General features: G+C 49.4%; 1 protein-coding gene across 3 annotated transcripts in view; it reads left to right on the top strand.

Moving 5' to 3' along the window:
- The window catches only part of SSH1 (slingshot protein phosphatase 1), a 29,957-nt gene extending 12,416 nt beyond the window's left edge, over nucleotides 1-17,541 (top strand). For 2 of the 3 annotated variants that reach the window (XM_038187715.2, XM_072024377.1), the window contains 13 exons: nucleotides 2,489-2,592; nucleotides 4,284-4,348; nucleotides 4,622-4,743; nucleotides 6,873-6,941; nucleotides 7,371-7,436; nucleotides 8,721-8,915; nucleotides 9,163-9,256; nucleotides 10,255-10,383; nucleotides 11,552-11,598; nucleotides 12,796-12,942; nucleotides 13,621-13,821; nucleotides 14,774-15,395; nucleotides 15,848-17,541. In XM_038187715.2, the coding sequence (XP_038043643.2) occupies nucleotides 2,489-2,592; nucleotides 4,284-4,348; nucleotides 4,622-4,743; nucleotides 6,873-6,941; nucleotides 7,371-7,436; nucleotides 8,721-8,915; nucleotides 9,163-9,256; nucleotides 10,255-10,383; nucleotides 11,552-11,598; nucleotides 12,796-12,942; nucleotides 13,621-13,821; nucleotides 14,774-15,395; nucleotides 15,848-17,125 (3,139 nt within the window). In that variant the 3' untranslated portion in view covers nucleotides 17,126-17,541. Of the gene's footprint in view, nucleotides 1-918; nucleotides 1,068-2,488; nucleotides 2,593-4,283; nucleotides 4,349-4,621; nucleotides 4,744-6,872; nucleotides 6,942-7,370; nucleotides 7,437-8,720; nucleotides 8,916-9,162; nucleotides 9,257-10,254; nucleotides 10,384-11,551; nucleotides 11,599-12,795; nucleotides 12,943-13,620; nucleotides 13,822-14,773; nucleotides 15,396-15,847 lie in introns of those variants that run through there. The other variant, XM_072024378.1, reaches the window with a different exon arrangement.
- Nucleotides 17,542-18,837: the final 1,296 nt, after the last annotated feature.

Consider the following 18,837-nt stretch of genomic DNA (forward strand, 5'->3'; position numbering starts at 1 on the left):
CAGGATTTAAAAGTGTTTTTGTTTTTTGTTTTTAAACTGGGTTGGAGTATCGTGTCTTGCCTTTTTCTCGCTTTTATTGTGCTAGCTGTCTTTTAGAGCAGTTGTGTGAAGCGACTGAGGGTGGTAAAGTGTTCCTGGAGCAGAGATAAGGGACAGTGTCGGGTAACAAAACCCCAGCCTTGGCAGCGAGGCACTGGGGTGTGCTGCCTCTCCCCACAGCCCCATGCTGGTCCCCTCCAAAACTGAGCAAATCAGGGAAAATCAGAGAGCGCAGGTGGGGCTGGGGAAGTCCGAGCAGTCTGACCTAAGGAAAGCTGCATTTTTTTAAGGTTTGCATGTGTTTTAGGAGACAACATTTAAATTAGAAGAGAAATCTTGTTCTCAGTTGTTTCTTTAGCTTTGCTTTCCAGTTCCTTTCCATGCAGATACATACATGGGGGCAAAAAGAATCGCCGTGTGGATTGTCTTTTCCCTGCTTTCTCTGCTCCTGCAGCACAGCTTTCTCACTTGCCTGCAACTGGGAATAATCTGCTTTGCTGTAGAAGATTTCCTGCCTGCAATGAAGGCGACTGTCAGGCCAGATGAACTGCTGGAGCAGGCGTTACCGCTGCCTTGGGGCAGGAGCCCTGTCTCGTCCGCATTTCGTCCTGCTGCAGCAGTCTCCGTCAGTATTCCCCAGGGATCAAAGAACAGCCTCGGGGATATTTTTTTTCCATTTTTCCCAGCAAAGTATTTCCTAAAACGCTCGAGACAGAAATGCTGTGAATGATTTCCTTGTGCGTTATCTGACCGCTCCTTTCCTCTTGCTGAAAAACCAGCTGAGTATGCGTGAGGCTGCTATCTGGCTGAATATCCTATACATTGTGGTGGTGTCACTGCTGGTATGTAACTCCCGGCCTCTTATTAACGCTTTCCTGTTAGATCTGAGGGCAGAAGGAAACAAGACTCTTCCTGGCTCACTGATGGAGTGAACCAATACTTGTCTGCAGCAGCTCTTGCCGTTGGTGCGTGCCGGGCTTTGGGATCACGAGCAGGCTGCGGGGCTGGCGGTGGGGCACGGCTTGCTGGTGAGTGCCAGGATGCTGCGGGAGTGTAAATGGAGGAAAACTGGATTTAATTAGTGCCATTGTCATGCTGGCACTTTACTGATCTGATATACAGCTTAGGGAGCCTGGAACTTGGGCGAAAATTTTAGGTTGCTTTTTAAGATGGACGGAAATCTCAAATTTAAACCTGATTCGGTGGAAAAATCTGGGAACCTTGGCTCTGTTCTCAGAGGAGAGAAGAGCTGAACTTTCAGCAGAAGCTGAAAAGGCGTGAAATTGGTGTCTGTCTCCCAAAAACACTGGAGTAGATCAGAGCGTTTGTGCTCGCTTCTAGAGGCGAAGCCCCCAGATAATCACAGAACAGACGAGTGCTGGGAGCAGAACCTCCTGGGGGATCGCTTTCTGTAGCATAACTAACTCCCGGGCAGCACAGGCTCCTCATGGGGCATTTATATTTAGTTGATAGCGGGCCGTAATTAACGGCGATCTATGTTTGGAAGTGCAGGACAGCAGAAAATTCGGCTTTGTAACCAGGAATGCCTCTTGTGCCGGTCGCTGCCTGGTGTTTTGAGTGGGGTAGGAAATGCCGGGTAAGCAGTTACTGTGGCAACTAAAAGGTAGCTTGCTCGATGTTGATTTTCAGCCTTGTGGGAAATGCTAACTTTACCACTGATGTCCAAGCCTGTTTCTAAAACGCTCGGAGGGCATTACGGCACCGTGTAATTAGGCTTGTGCTGGGTCTTACTGTAACTGCTGGTTTTGTTCAGCCTTCTCGTTAGCTGCGTTCCCTGTGTTGCTGGTGACTCTGGAAATGCAGTTTGTGTGTGCACACATCCTGACCTCCCTTCTTATCAGCAGCGTTTCTCCAGCTGGTTGTATCCAGCCAGAGCAAAGCCTTTGCTATTGTGTCGCTTGCTTTTTCCTCCTGAAATTTCAGTGCAGTTCTTTCTCTTGAGCCGCACGGGTTTCGTCTCCCCTCCCTTTCCCTGTAAACCTACAGACAATCGATGGTTGCACGTTCTTGTCTTTGCGTTCTAGAGAAATTTTGACAGCTGAAATTAGCAGGCACTGGTTGACTCGGAACCTGATCTGAAGTCATTTCACAGGTCTAAGCCTGTAAAAGGCCTTCCCCGCTCCTGTTTTTAAGTTGCAGAATTTGATTATCAAGTGATAAAAGTCATTTCCAGTCCCTGACAGCTCAGGCAAGTACCTCCTGCGATGGCCAAGTAATAAAATGTCAGAAAATGACACAACGCTTCATGAATAATCCTGGAGCCATGCCTCGCAAGTGGCAGGCTCAGCCTTTGGGAACAGCTTCTGGTGGCAAAATCCTACAGTGTTTTAACGAGGAGAAGCCCTTCCTTCCCCAGGCGTACAGCCTGGAGCCCGCACTTTGCTGGTCCTTCCTTTCCTTTGACTTTCTCTGTCGTTTTGTTTTGCAGCCTGAGCGAGAGCTTTTTCATGGTGAAAGGAGCAGCCCTTTTCTTGCAACAAGGAAACAGCTCCCAGGGCCAGCGAAGCCTCCAGCATCCTCACAAGCATGCAGGTAGTGGATGAACTCACCGACCGAATTTCTGTTCCCTCTCGCTCCCCTGCTCATCTCGTCCACGCTGACAGCCTAATAGCAGGCGTGGGAGGGAGGATGACTCCTCCGGCTGTCACCAGGGGCCCTGCACAACCTGCTGAGGAATACCAGGTTTTCAGCCCACTTGATTCGAATGGGAACATAACGATTATCTTGTCTTTGTTTCAACTTTTGTCACTGTTTTGGAAGGGTAACTGGAGTAGAAGTGTATTCTCTGCAGACGTGATGGCGTTCTGTAGCCAGGGTCTGTGCTGAGTGTGTTTCCCTGTCTTCTGCAGCCTCAGACAAAGAAATGTCACTTGCTTCTGCTTCGGTGGGTTGATCCTTGCCTTCCCCTTTAGCCCGTGGGGAGGAAGATGCAGGGGGCTATCACGGGGCTCTAGCACCTCTTCTGGGGTTACTGAGGGCTGGATTCAGCATGGCAGTGATATTTCTGAGTGCCCTCCCAGCCTCCAATAATCTGAAGCTTGGGATTCCATATGACAGATTACAGGATGTATTTATTTATATATTTATTAAACTACCTGTTGCTGGCTTTGTTCAATGCTGCTTTTTAAAGTGAAGCACATTTTAAGTAGGATTTAGGTGTCTGTTCACAGACTTGTTTGGTAGCTCCTTACATCCCCTTTTCTAGTCTCAGAAAATCCCCCTTTCAGTTAACTGATCTCAATGTGGCCTGTAAGCATTTATCGTGGCTTGAGAACAGCCTGTCCTTCCTTCACACCCCCCTCCAGTGTCCCAAAAAGGTGGGAAGAAAGTTGTATGGTGAACGTACGTAAAGATCAGTAAGCAGATAGGGGGCTGAGAAAGGTGGATTCTGCTCGCCCTGTGTTTTTATGCCTCCTGCTGCTGATGGGTTTGGAATAAGTGATTACTCAGAAAGAAGAAATAAAATCATTGGGGCATTTTGAGTGCAGGAGCATGTGGGAAAGGCACAGTGTGGTACTGTGTGTCTGCTGCTTAGTAAACACTCCAAGCACAAAGAGGCTGTGTGAATGCCAAGCTTGGCTTCGGGTGTCTTTGATTGTCAGCAATTTCATATACCCAGCAAACATCCTACGGACGGCATTTTATCTTGTATGGAAAGTTCTGAGTGCCTCACCGAGTTATTAGATGGGAACTTGTTTTGTTTTCTTGTAGATCCTTTGTTCCCTTTGCTTGCTTTCACCAAACAGAAATGTACCCACCACTTCAGAGCCTGAGTGACTTGTGGCATGAACAGTCCTTTATTTGAGGCAGAAGGGATCACCCTGCACCCCTCCTGCAGCCCTTCCCCCAAAATTTCCCCTGTTCAGATATGCTCTCCATAAGGCCTTGTCTCCTTTGTTCCTTTTTTAATCAGAATTGTTCCTCCTGCCTCTTCTCCCCCCTGTCCTCAGGGCATGTAACTTTGTCTTCTGTATGATGCTGTAAAGGGAAGTGTCATCATTTATGCCCCTTGCAGGTGGTCCCGATGTATTTTGTAGCCCCCAGGTACCTTCCAAGCAGCTCGCTTTGGTTAGAATTCTCTGAGACAGCAGAGAATTGGCCTGCCTTAAATGTTTTTTGTTTGTTTGTTTTCACTTAAATGTCCAATTTCATTAAAAGCCCAGATTATGCCTATTCTTAGCACAAGTCAGAGACCTTTGATGATTTCCCTGCTCTCTCTGCAGGTGATTTGCCCCAGCACCTCCAGGTGATGATCAACCTCCTTCGCTGTGAGGATAGGATCAAACTGGTAAGAACAGATGCATTTTTCTTTTTGCCATTCTTTTTGTTTGAAAAAAGGCCTTTATGGGGTCACAAAAAGCATTGGCAAATCACATGTTAATTATCCCTCTAGCATAGCTAACATCTAACATATTTCAGGAAACCTCTGAGCTTGTCTCTGTTTCTTGTTCAGTGCCTTCACCATCTTTTGGGCACAATTACACCTAAAAAATACTGGTCAGCAATGGAAGTAATAATTATTCAAGAGTTGTTTTGCAGAGCTTGATTATTTTTTTCCTAGGCTGTCCGTTTGGAAAGCGTGTGGACAGACAGGGTCCGGTACATGGTGGTTGTGTACAGCAACGGGCGGCAGGACACAGAAGAGAACATTTTGCTGGGCGTGGATTTCTCCAGCAAGGAGAGGTATGTCTAAGGCAAGGCTCGGCTTAGAAATCGGGCAGGCTGGGTTGCATGGAAAGCTCGTCAACAACAAACTGTCCTGAGCAGTTAATTTTCATGTATCTGCATACTCTATCGAGAAAAGAGAGGCAATTGTTATTTTTTCTGATCATCCTGAGGGTGAGAAGGGTACTCTTTGTTCCAGAAAGCTTTCAGTCTCCTCAGAACCTCTGGGCTTGCTCTGCAGTTGTGGGCAAAGCGTTTACTTGTAATCCATCTGTAGGGCTGTGGTATTTACCTCATCTGTGGTAGTTTGCTGTCTCCTCGCTACAAAACACTTCTGCCGACACGTTTGCAGAACTGGAACTTATTTGATCCTTCGGACTTCAAGTCTGGTGATGGCATGATGCAATGGAGCTGTTTTGGGAAGGTTAGTTGCCAAGGAGCCTCAACAGCAATCCTGCAAAAACGCCTCCAAAAACAACAAACAAATGTGTCAATAATGAGCTGTTCCCTTTGTCTAACTGATAAGAGCTCAGAATATTTTGAAAGGCAAATAAAATATTTTGTTACTGCAGACCCTCTCACATCGTTCCAGTTATAGGTGAGTAAACCAAGGCAGAAAAGTTCTTGGCTTGGAGAGGTGGGGCTGCTTTTGGCAGAGCTGGAGTTAGAAGTCAGAGCTTCCAGGCTCTTGTTTCTGTTCTCCAGTGATTTAGCACTCTGCCATGGTGTGCTGAGGTGGGACTTTTGTTTTCCTTCTGGGAAACCTCAGAGGATTTAAGTGGAAAGGGGGAACTTCTGCACTGAGTCTTATTGCTAAACTCTTAGCAGTGCCTTCCTAAGAAGATTATTGTCACTGGCTTTGATGCTGCTTCTGTGTCTGCTGTTAATTACTGCTGCTGGCGTTAGGGAGCAAATTTTAACGTAGCCTTTCCTCGTGGCACACTCAGCCTGTCCAGCAGGGAGTGTTGGCCATGGCCTCTCCAAGTCCGAGCTGACCTGCCAGTACTTTGCTCCTGGTGCTGACCGGTGGGAGACAAGAGGAAAGATGAAAAAATTATGACAAAGTGCAAAATGAGCTGCTTTTTCGGTTAGTTTCCCCTGAAAGCTGGAGGTTTTGTGAATTAAGGAAAAGTTCCATGCGTAAAGAAGTCTGTTGGAGTTGGTGACTTTTTATTGAGGGACTCCGTGGCTCCATGTCGGGGATGAAATGTCACTGCTCAGCTGTAAGTGTTCTGACTGCTGACAGTTTGACTAGTCAGGCGCTTTTGTGGGTTTTATTCCTTTTACATGTGTTTAATAGGAAACATTTTTCCTCGCAGAGCTCGAGAGTGCACATTGTCCACATGTGTGTTCAAACTGGCCTGTCAAAGCCTTTGATCTGCTGCAGAAAGTGGCTGAAGGCTTAAAAAGGAAAGAATAAAACAAACCTGTGCTCTTTGCTGTCTGTTGTGTGCATCTTGATTTGCTTTAAAACTTTAATATCTCAGCAGCTTAATTATTTAGCAGCTGAAAGTTACTGCCCCCCCCCCTCACTATAGTACAGCTTTCTTGCCAGATTGCATCTCTGAAATAAAAGTGTTCTTTTGGGTTAGGTACACTCATAAAATCCTTTCTGTCTTTTCTACCAGCCAAAGCGATGAAGTGCAAACTGAGCACACGATCCTTTGAAAGGCCCCTGGGGTCCTCTTTGGAAAGGGCAGGCGGCTGCTCTGCCACCTACCAGGGCTCGCTTTCTGCCTCGCTGCAACCCCAAGCTCTGCAGCCAGATCGCTGGGATCTGCCTCTATATCCTGCGAGGGAGCTTCCTCGCACCGAGCTTAAGGGGGTGATGAGCTTACGAGCAGGAAGGGTGATGGGGAAATGCTGCAGTGCTTTCTGGCAGGCTGTGTGGGGGGAGAGGAGAGCTGGGGGTTCTTACTCCTGGCTCTCCAGCTCAGCGGAGCAATCAGCATGCTAATGTCAGAGCAGACCTTTAGACTTCACTTGCCGGTCTCCGTGTGTGTTGTGCATTTGATGGCCGGCGATATTACGAGGAATTACTAGAGCAAGGCTTGAGGATTTTAAAAATTAACGAGTATTAATAATTGAGGATATTGGCATGACCGCATTGTGGCCTATATTTAACATCCTTAACATTTCTCTTCCAGTAAAAGCTGCACGATAGGAATGGTTCTTCGTCTGTGGAGCGATACTAAAATCCATCTTGATGGTGATGGGTAAGAAACCGCATTAAAAGGATGGATGTGAATGTCTTTCCCTGCTGGGGGCTGCTTCAGGAGAGATTTTCTATCACTGTGCAAATGAAGTTCCAATTTTGAATTCACATCTGCAGGTTTTTTGTTCAGACACTGAGGCTTTTTTTGCCCTCAGACTGCTCGGTGGAACCTGTAATACCCAGAAAATGTTTTCTGAAATCCTGCTCAAAGGGTGGAGCTCCCATTCCTGGCAGTACACAGCAGGGGAAGGTGTCCACTCCCCATTTTTTGGGGGGGGAAGATGCTAGAAAATCAGTGATAGAAATTCTCATCCTTGATTTTATTTTTTTGAGTGCTCCTGTAGCTGTCTTGCATTAGCTGTTTGTAGAGCACAGCTTGAGATGCAGAGAAGAGCAGTTTGTGACTGTTTTTTTTTTCCCTCTCTTTCAGTGGCTTCAGCGTGAGCACTGCAGGGAGAATGCACATCTTCAAGCCAGTGTCGGTGCAAGCCATGTGGTATGGATGCTAATTAGCTTTATTGAAAAAGAGGCTCTCATTTCTGTGAATAAATTAAAAACAAACAAACAAACTGCATTTTAGCACTCTCCGTAACTGGAATTTAGTGAGCTGAAGCTGAGATGCTGCTTCCCTGTGTCAGCTGGTAGCAGTACTATAAAGGGACTCTGGGAGTACTGATCTGAAAACAGCATCTTCTGCTTCTGTTTGGAACAGCTGCATGCTCTTTAACACAAGGGCGATGGGAAATGGCACTAATGAAATGTAGAAACGTGAAAGCCCGACTCGATCAGACCCGATCGGGCTGCAAACCCAGTCTTTCCTGCGTGTGCATATTTTTCTGTCTGGAGGAGTCTCACGACCCATTGCCAATCTGATGGCATTTCCAGTTCTCTGCCTCGTTGCTGGGGCTCCTGCCGCCTGGAAACTTTCTGTGCCACCCTGCGATCGTGTTCACCTTTCAGCTCCTGTCACCCCTCCCATGTGCAGGGATTCCAAAACACTGAAGCAGAGAGGGCTGAATCAGCAGCGGCTGTGCCAGCAAATGCCTTCGTGAAGAGGCTGCTACCCTGCCCCAAACAGAACGTGGCCTGGGCAATGTGCTGGTTCCTGTCAGAGCCTCGTAAGATCCTGCTCCTTGGGGCATCTGATAGGAGAAAGATGCAGATGTAGGGAAGGGTGACGTGCTAGGGATGATTTGGTACAGAAACAGATGAAAGTCTCGTTCCTGTCACTTTTGAGCTCAGCCCCTCCCGTTGGCAACCTTAGAGCAGCCTTAGATGTGGTTAATAGCTTCACTATAAGGGCATCTTCAGAGCAGAACCTTTAAAAAAAAATGAAAAAAAGAGGAGGGAATGAAGGAAAAAGTAATGGTAGAATTTACAAAAACAAATGACCCAATTTGGCCCTGTCCCTGGAGCGTGTCAGGGGCCAAGAATGCTGGTAAATATGCATCTGACTCCTTGCTGAAGGTGGTTTGAAAATTGTCCGTATTCTTTATTTTTCTTGGGTCTGGCTTTACAAGTTAGCTAATGATTAGATCCCAGAGTGGCTTGTGCCTTGTGTTTGCCTGTTAATCAGGAGAAAATGTCAGCCTCTGCCTCAGCCCAGCTCTCAGAAGGCCTCCAAGGTGCCTCCTCTGAACTCTGATACAACAAAGCTGCTGCCCTCAGAAAGCAAACTGCAACAAGCAGTGGTGAAAATCTTTTCACTCAGTGAAAACCAGTTGAGATCCTGCTCTGTTTGTTGCTCACGTCTGCACAAATTTGTTCTCCAAACTTGCAGGTCTGCTCTACAGATCCTCCATAAAGCGTGCGAAGTTGCAAGAAGGTACAACTACTTCCCAGGTGGGATGGCCTTGGTCTGGGCCACGTACTACGAAAGCTGCATCAGCTCCGACCAGAGCTGCATCAACGAGTGGAATGCGATGCAGGACCTGGAGTCCACCCGCCCCGACTCCCCAGCGCTGTTTGTTGACAAGTCAGTTCTCAATTTTATTATTTTATCAGAAAAAGTTGGCTTGGCTCACAAAAGAAACCTCACCTTCTCCCTTTCGTTCCTCCTTTCAATTTATAAATATCTTCAGATGTTTTTCTTCCATTATTGTGGTTAAGTTGCTTTTAATGCAAGTCCTTTCCACCATCCCTCTGTCCTGTACAAGTTGCATGGTCTCTGGAGAGCACGTTTACAGCTCAGGAAGGAGACCTCCTCTCTGCTTACTTTCCAGGCCAACTGAAAGGGAACGAACAGAACGGCTCATTAAAGCCAAACTCCGGAGCATCATGATGAGCAAAGACCTGGAAAATGTGACTTCAAAGGAGGTAAATCTACAAATTCCTGCTGATTCTTCCTGCTAGGCTCCTTTTCCAAAGTGTTGTACTGACAGAGACACACCAGATGGCACCTCAGCGCATCCTTGTGAATTACACAAGCCAAGGTAGCGCACTCAAAAGATGCAGTTGGTGGGTTCAGCCCTCACCTCTGCGAGTATACACGGCTGTTTTACATGAGTATCCTGGACTTTACTTGCTCAGGGACAGCACAGAGCAAATGGCGTGCTAAAAACAGCATCTTTATCTTTTTTGGCTTCATCCTAAGGTTTTATTTTCTTTGTTCCTGAACAATGTCAGAGAGGCATACAAGCAAAACTTTTCTGGTGAGCCTCTGGATGAAGAATCATAAGTCAAGGCTAAAACTAGCTTGGATCTGTCCCACAGGGTGATGTAAATGCCTGCATCCGCAGTGCAGGCATTCTCAAAGTAGATGGTAATCGTTCTTTTTGGGTTCAATTTTTGTTTGTTTTGCAAGGAAGGCTGTTAAAATGCAGGGCTCTCCTTCCTAAAGCTTAGCACTGAAGGGCTCGGATGCACTCTTGTGTAACAGCAGCATTACACGGTGTAGGCGTAAGCTGAGAACTCGTCTGCCTGTTTGTGTTCGTAACTCTTGGTGCAGTCAGGATGGTGTGATTTTTTTCCACCATTTTCCAAAGTGTGTTCAACAAATTTGTGTTGCTTTGCGTTACACCTTCTTGAAGCTGAGGTGCAGTGAAAGGACTGTAGGTCTGTGTCGGGACGTTTTGAAAAAGGGAGGCTATTAGAAAGCTTTCCCTTCACCAGCACTGCCACTGTTCACTTCTTAAATTTGTGGGCGTAACATGCTTGGAGAGATGCCACAGTGGGGTTCCTTGTCTCCAAAGGGTCAAATCCCTGCTGCTGTCTTTAATGAAGTATAGAAAAAGTATTTTGTAGAGGACTGCCAATAAATGTTTCTACTGAACAGACATGATTCTAGGTGGCATCCTTTGTTTTCTGCTCTGCAGATACGAAACGAGCTGGAGAAACACATGAACTGCAACTTGAAAGAATTCAAGGAATTTATAGACAATGAAATGCTGCTTATCCTGGGTCAGATGGACAAGCCGTCTCTGATTTTTGATCATTTGTATCTGGTAAGTTGCTGTAACGGGAGCTTCAGATGAGCTGGAGACTCGGTGGGAGGGAGCTGACAAGTCAGGGGGCTCAGGGGGAGCTGGATTTGGTGTCAAGGCTGAATTGTGCAGTGTGAGCAAAAATTACAGCCTGCTATCCAGCCCTCCGTGGGGAATATTCGAGGACTCGTGTTGCTTGTAAAAGCAATGATAATATTATATTTTTTATCAATGGAGATCTTCTTTTTGATATGAACAAAGGGATCTAGCTGCGGGTGCTGCCCTGTGTGGCAATTGGTTGCTTTCTGACTCTGGTGAGGGATCACTAAGTTGGTTTTCTCAGCCGAGCCTATCAAGTTGTGTATGCGTGGCCAATACTACATAAAGACTAAGGCTGAAGGTGATGTGGGTGATGCGCTCTTCGAGTTTTATGCCCAAGCAGAAGGTGTGCGTTGTGTGTGATCTTTTGCCACTAGATGGTACTGCAAGCAAAACCAGGCGCTGCCATCTGGAACAAAGACTTGCTTGAGATGAGCACATTTGTGCCCGTTATGCTTGGGTCACTTCTAGTTTGTTTTTCCTGGAGAGCGTCAGAGGAAATGTTGATGTTTGGGGGCAAAAACCTGCTTTTTTTTCTTTTAAACCCTTTCTAACTTTCTGTTTTGTGGATATGGCGAGATCCAAGGTAACCACTCCCAGAACTTTCAGGATTTGCCTCGCTTCTCATCTACCTGTGATGACAGTCATGCCATGTGTAATTACTTGTTACTTGTCTTTTTCTGCACTATTTATCTCCGTGGTTAAAAATCCAGAGTGTCCAGGCCACGACAACATGGGATAAACAGTTTCTGACTCTCATGTCATACAGGATTTTTTTCCTGCACAGCCTCTCTGCCTTGTAGTCCTTGATTCTTCTGATTTCAGAGGGACTGGGAACTGTCCTCGTACTGCATTTGGGGATGAGCCTGGTGGGGCTGATAAAATAATCCAGGCAGCATCCTGCACTCCCCACAGCATCCCAAAACCGCTGTGCTAACTGTGCCCTTCAGCGGCTACTAGCAGTATTTCAGTTGACAGCTGAGGAGTATTGCTGAGCCTGGGGCACTGCAGAATTTTGGAAAATAGGGAGGGTCTCAAGCTCCTTTGAAACGTGACTTATTGAAATGTGACTTACCCGTGGCTGTTGCAGGGGTCGGAGTGGAACGCCTCTAACCTGGAGGAGCTGCAGGGCTCGGGGTGAGTACCGCTCCTTTCGGGCTCTGAATCCTCCACTCCTTTGGGACCTTGATTAGGAAGTCTTTCCTAACTCATTTCCATTACAGGGGGAGTGAAAATAACAAATTTTTTCATTTTTGAAGTGTATCAGGATCTCTGGCACACGCACACCGCATGTAGCAGCCAAGTGTGCGCTGGACAGGCGTAGTGTTGTGTCAGGTGGGGATTCCTGCAGGCTGTGGAAGAGCAATTACAGCGCTGCGTTTAGGAAAAACTATTGAAATGGAGCAGAACTTCCTGGGGATGAGCAAGCTCCGTCTCACCTGCCCAGACAGGCAGCTGCAGGGCTGTCTTTCACCACGCTCTCATCACCGCACCGCTTCTTGGCGTGATTTACTCTCATGCTTTTTGGACGAGTGAGAGTTCTGCAGCGTACAAATATCTGCTGCTTGCCCAAGGCATGCACCAACCCTGACATGAGAAACTGAAAATTATTGCTCAACAGCATGACTAAAAATGTTTTAGTTTGGAGTCCTTGGGAACAGATGCCTGAACATCTTTAAGCAAGGAAATCGACCGGCATGTTAATACTTCTGATCTGTGCTGAGGGTATCGTGACGTGCAGAGTCCAAATGTCAAAGCTGGACAAATTCTGAAAGAAACACCCCGTGCCCTTGATTTGTCTGAATGGTGTAAAATAATAAATCATTTGGTGTTTGTTCTCTCAGGGTACATCATAAACCTTGCTGTAATATTTGGCAGGAATCAGGGGGATGCCATGTGGCTATTATTTCATATTTTTGGTCAGGAAGAAGAGAAGAGGTTGGTTTTGTAGCTAAAGTTGAAAATTGTGATTCCTGGGTTCTGCTCCCAGCTTTTGCCCAAAAAAAGCTGGGATGCTGAAAGAGAAAGTGTGCAGCAAACGGTGGGGAGTTGGAGCAGGCTACAGAGCCTTGGGAGATGGGCTGAAATCAGCTTCTCCCTCTCGTGCCCATGGTCTTGCTGCGTTGAATGGGATGTACAGGTAGTGAGAGATGAGTGACTCGACAGGCCCTGCATGTCTTGTGTGTGATTTGTCATAATCTGTCCCAGGGGATCAGGATTAAGGCTGTAGGTAAAATCTGACAGCTCACGTTTTGTCAGACTTCATGGACTTCGTGTGTGTTGGTTCCCCTTTTGTGCCCGTGGTGGTTCATCTCTAATTTTCCTTCTCCGCAGCATTGACTACATTTTGAATGTGACCAGGGAAATAGACAACTTCTTTCCTGGGTTGTTCGCCTATCACAACATCCGGGTGTACGACGAGGAGACCACGGACCTCCTGGCTCACTGGAACGAGGCGTATCACTTCATCAACAAGGCCAAGTAAGTGGGCTGGGAGACGTGGCACAGTGTGAGAGCACAGCCGAGCCCCAGCAGAGACTGCTTCAGCTCTGGGTGATGACAATGACACCGTGCCCTGCCTGCTGGACCCTCCTGGAGCCACACCACAGCCGAAGGTGGCAGCGGGGCTTTTGTCACATCTTTTTCCAGGGGCTTTCTGTGTCCCTGGAGCTTCCGTGTTCTTTGTCTCTTCCGGCACAGACCTGCTCCTCGCCTGTGGTTGTTATTTATTACTGTTATTTTATCTTGCTTCCAAAAGGAAACGAGGACATTTCCTCTGCTTGAGGTGTTCTGGAAATATTCCAACACGTGTCCTTGTTGGGACAGCCCAAGAGATGGGGACAGAGCCCACGAAATGCTTCTGGGCCTTTACACTCGGGTTGTTCCTGCTCATTCCTGTGTCCAAAGACTTGGGCAGGCAGGCAGGGGGCTTTGTGCTGGTCTCTGAAACAGCAGCATGACTGAGGCTGCCCTTCTCTACCTCTTTATTTTTCTGGAGAGAGGTTCTTCTGCTGGCCACCTTAGTCCAAAACATTTCTCACCTACTAAGCTCTGGCCTTAGGGTGGTCAGGAGGACAAAGCACTGCCCTGCTACCGTTTGCATGCTGACAACAGGCACAATAGCCAGAAAGATGAGACATTTTCCTTTTCTTCCTGCAGGAAGAATCACTCCAAGTGCCTGGTGCACTGCAAAATGGGCGTGAGCCGGTCGGCATCCACTGTCATAGCTTATGCAATGAAGGAATTTGGCTGGTCACTGGAAAAGGCTTACAATTACGTGAAGCAGAAACGCAGCATTGCAAGACCAAACGCGGGCTTCATGAGACAGCTTTTGGAATACGAAGGCATTTTAGATGCAAGGTAAGGCGACGGAATGAATGGAAAGGAAATAAAAAGACCTGGTTGTGAGCAACACCTCCGGTGTTTCAGCATATCACAGAACATTGATGGGGCTCCGTGGATTTCTGTTCAGGCAGTAGGTTCCTCTGCCACTGAGCACAACACGTGCTGCAGTACAAGGACGGTGACAGAGCACGCATGGTGGGGTGTTCTGAAGGCAGACCACCATGCAGAGGGGATCCCCTCTGAAGGGCAGATGCAGAAGCCTGGGCTGATTTGTGCTTTTCTAAACCTTTTCTATGCCAGGCCTCCGCGGATGGAAATTAGCTGTCTGCTAGGGAGATCTGCTCTGGTTTAATTCATTGAGGGTTTCTCTGTGCCTGGGAAGCGTGTTTGGATTTCTCAGCAGCCAACACTGCTCAGCAAAACATTGTTCTTGTTTTATGAGGCAGAACTGAGCTCGGGCAGTGTTGGAGGCACAGCGCTCGCAGTTCTGGGTGACCATGCCAATCATGAGGCTTTATCACTGCGAGTGCTGTGGTATCCAGTGAGGGTTTCTGCATGCTCGACTTGGCCTCTGCTCTAGCGGGGAAAGAGGAGGGAAAATTTTCACTCAGGTTCAGCAGAAACTGCCCTGGGATGTGGAGAGGTGTTGGTTCAGGGCGTTTCACACTGGCAGACGTCTCTGTTCCCATCGTGTGTGTGGTGCTGGGCCCTGCCAGGGGTCTGCTGGGCCAAAGAGCTGCTGGAGGAGGCAGGCGTGATGGGCGAAGGGCTGATGCTAGAGGTGGCTTTGCCCGGGTGGGAATGCAGGCCTGCATTTGCCAGCCAGCCTGGCTGTTTGGGGTGGTGAATCTCCTCTTTGTGAAGACAGGGAGGGGTGCTCCTGCAGCCAAACAGCCTTCAGCTTACACCGTGCCTGTCAGCAGCAGCTTAACTGTTCTCACTCGTCTCTCTCTGTCCTTCCCCCCAGCAAGCAGCGCCACAATAAGCTGTGGAAGCAGCAGGCGGAGAGCAACCTCCCTCAGAACACAGACGGCAGCACGGGCTCGGGCGACTTCTTACTCGAGAGCTTGGACGTCGACCTGGAAAACCGCCTGGCTGACCTGGACACCCCGTCGCAGTCGGTGTACCTGGACAACCGAGCCGGTCCCGAAGTGCCTGTGGGGTATAATTATTGCTTCCGCCGCCTCTCGGACACACTGCTGGAGAACAAGGTGCCAGGGGACAGGGAGAGCTTCTTCCACGTGGAGGAGCTGGAGCGGGATGCGCTCACGGAGCGTGCCACCTCGCTGGTGAGGCAGCCTCTGCCCGTGCTTTCGGAGGGGAGGCCGGAGGTGGCGAAGGGCCTGGAGGCAGCGGAGGCGCTGTCGGAGCTGAGCGGCTTCCAGGAGGCGAAGAAGAAACTGGACTTCAGCCCCCGGAAGGCACGGCTGGTGCTGGGCCCCGGGGAGCCCGGGGAGGATGGTATCAGGGAGGAAAACCCAATGGAGAAGTGGAAGCGCCGTTTGTCCATGCACAAGGAGGAGAACAGGCTTAATAGAGAGAACTTGAATAACAACAACAGCAAAAGGAGTTGCCCAGAGGATTTTGAGGTGCGTATGGAGTTGAAACCTAGGTGATTAGCATGGCTGACTCTACTGCAAGTGAAATTGCTCTTCTCATCTTCATAGCACGGTTTCATTTGACTTGGATAAAGCCTTTCATTCCATGATGAGCTGCTTCCTTTTCGAAGTGCTTCTGAACATGGCTTTGCTTGCCCGAGCTATGGATTTAGATGCCAGAGAGCGAGCACACAGGTGTGAGTGCACTGTAAACTGCTTTGGGCAACTTGCTTGCATGACCATCGCTCAGACCGGTAGGTATTCTTCCACTGAACATACTGTCTGCTGGGAAAGTGCGTGGCTTTTGTTCCTGCTGCAGGGCCTGAAGAGCAGTGAAATGGGTTTCCTTTCAAAGCTGTAAATCTGTGTTACAATTTGTGCCTCTCTCTCTCTGCCGATGTGGCTCTGCGCACGTTTACCTGTTCCTGTTTTCTCTCTTGCAGCACGATGCCGTGTTTGGGATCCTCAGTAAAGTCAAACCCCCCTACCAGTCGTGTGCTGACTGCATGTACTCCTCGGCCAGTTTGTCTCCTGACTCCTTCGGGGAGCAGTGCGAGAAGCTGAACCCCGGCTCCGCCCGTCACAGCTCCACCATCTGCACGCAGCCAGCCCTCCTCTCCCACATCCCCTCCGGCTTGGCGGACCACCTGCCCAGCAAGGGGCGCGTGGAGGAGGGAATGAGAACTAAAAATAACGAGGCTCTGCTTCCTCTGTCAGCGGGAACTGGCACTTTGGAAGCTGGTGCTTGTAAATCGGTGGCTGAGCAGCACTGCAGCCTTGCAGAGAAAGGAAAAGACGCACCAAAAACCCCGGTCAAAACCCTGCAGCCCAGGAGAAACTCACACTGTGACAAGAGCCTCCTTAGTGCAGAAGTGGTGAAAGAAGAGTCCCTAGCCAGAAAAGACAGCAAACCCACCAAGGATCTGAAGTACTTGCTGTTCAGTAAAGACTTGGAAAAGCCGACTGCGAACAGCTACTTAATGCAGCATCAGGAGTCTCTCATTCAGCTGCAGAAAGCGGGCTTGGTCAGAAAACACACCAAAGAACTGGAGCGGTTGAAAAGCCTGCCCTCGGACGCCTCCTCCCTGCTCAGAGAGGGCTCCCTGAGCAGGGCCGAGCCCAGCATCGTGGAGGAAAGCGAAGACCTGATCTCACAGCACGGCCTCGTGCCCCTTCTGAGAGCAGCGCCGCTGATACCCGAAGATGCCGAAAGCGAGGCGAAATTAGAGGTGAAGCGCTTGCTGGAGGGGATCTCCCAGAAAACCTCCACGCCGGTCGTGTGCAGGTTGGAGCACACGAGCAGCTTCACCAAGGACTTCCTGAAGACCATCTGCTACACCCCCTCGTCCTCCCGGAGCTCCAACCTGACGCGCAGCTCCAGCAGCGACAGCATCCACAGCGTGCGGGGCAAACCCGGCCTGGTGAAGCAGCGAACTCAGGAGATCGAGACCCGGCTGCGGCTGGCGGGTTTGACTGTGTCATCTCCTCTGAAGAGATCCAATTCCCTCGCCAAGCTGGGCTGTCTGAACTTGTCCTCCGAGGATTTGTCCAGCGACATGGACGTGTCGACCATAACGGACTCCAAAGAGGCCGTTTCCAGCGAGTCTTCCGTGCTCTGTGAGCCGCAGCCCGCTCCCAGGGGTGTGGACGCCAGCTCCAAGCTGGCAGCGAAGCCAGCGGTGGGCAACTTGAAGAATACGCTTTGGATGGGCAAAAGTTGATGCCTTCTGTGGGGGGGAGGAAGAGGGAGGCTGGATTTCTGGTTTCTGTTGTTTTTTAAGGCGTTTACTCGTTGCACCGATGCAGTCCCATCCTCTGACTTCATCTGACGCCGCCTCTTCTTCCCCTCCGTGTACTCCTCAGCGGGGAGAGAAAGAAACGTGATGGGGTCACGATGAATGGCACAAGGGAAAATAAAATGTGTTGCATGGCTTAGAAGAGGACTGTGTGTGAATTGCCTGTTGTCCTGCAGGATGCTGTTTCTAGTACTGTTTGCCAAGTATAATAATGTGGTGTTGTGTGTGTCCATATATAGATAGAGCCGTGCATCTCGCCATCTATCTATATAGATAAAATGCTGAAATGCTCCGTTTCAAAGTCTCTACAAAAATAATTAGTCATGACTTTTTTTTTTTTTTACAGAACCAACACAAGTCTCTAGCTAAAACAAGCGCTTGTGGAAAAATCCTTAAAATGGTGACATGAACACTACCTCTGTTCTCGCTGACTTTCAGTCTTGGTTTGTTTTTTCGTTTCTGTGAGAGGCTTTTCCCACAGCGCTTACCGTTGACCGAAGGTGTTCCCTTGCTGTTAACTGTAAAGTCCTGGAGGCGTTTGGCCGGGCTTTACTGCACTGAGTGCTCTCGTCACGTGAAGGAGTGTGAAGCTGTGTTCGTGTGACCAGGTGAATTGTCGTTGTCTCATGTTGGTGACGGAGCAGCACCCGGGCCGTGTTGCTGTCGGAGGCTGGTGCTCCCGTGGAGAGGTGTCTTGTCCTTTGGGTGTTGTTGCTGTCGTTGTGGTTTGTTCACGTCCTGGTGATAAGGACGAGCCTGGCCAGCGAGTGACCGCGGACCCTCGTGGCGGTGGGGACCCTTGGTGAGGCTGTCGGTGGCATGGGGTGGCTCTCGTGGTGCCCTAAAACCCCAGCAGGCAATAGGTGAGCGTGCATCTTCTGCTGTCCTTGGGGGCTGAGGATCAGTTCCTGTGCCCTCGCTTTCCCTGCAGCCTGTGGCAGTGGGGAAATTCCCGTAGGGCTGCCAGGGGGCGAATCCTGCTCTCCCCTGGGGGTGCACGCAGGGTTTGGGGTCTGGCAGAGGGCAGTGGTACAGCAGGGTGCTGTGAGCAGCCAGAGCTGTGCAGGGTGGCTCACAAACACCGGGTTCCTCCCCGTGGTACTGCAGCCACCCCATCGGGCGAGGCTGCCAAAATTATGGCTTCGCTCGGGTGGGATTTGGCCACCGGAGACCAAGTCCTGGTGCAGAGACCGTGCTGCCTCCTCCATCACCCTGACCTGAGCACGAGCCTCGGGCTTCAGGTTTTGAACATCAAGCAGAAAAATGGGCTCACAGTGGAGAGAGTGGAGCAGCAAAGGCACGGGTGAAGGAAGAGCTTGGGAAGCACACAGGGGACGTCCCCACGTCCCCCCCAGACCCGTGACAGCCCCCGCTCCTTCAGGGCATAGCTTGAAGCAGGCCTGGGGGGCAAAGCAGACCCTAAAACCCAGAACTTTTTTTTTCCCTCGAGTACAAGACCCCGCTCGTTTATATTAACAGTGTGAGGAGTTACGGGGACTGGGAATCAGTAAATGTGTCCCTCTTTAAGGACTGTTAAATTTCGTGGACGTTTTGGAAGCCACGCTGCCTCCTGTCCCGTGAAAGGTGCTTGGAAGCGAAGCTCAACGTGAGGGAACCTGGAGGAGACGCGAGTCCTG

The sequence above is a fragment of the Anas platyrhynchos genome, chromosome 16, assembly GCF_047663525.1.
Source record: "Anas platyrhynchos isolate ZD024472 breed Pekin duck chromosome 16, IASCAAS_PekinDuck_T2T, whole genome shotgun sequence".
Classification (NCBI taxonomy): domain Eukaryota; kingdom Metazoa; phylum Chordata; class Aves; order Anseriformes; family Anatidae; genus Anas; species Anas platyrhynchos.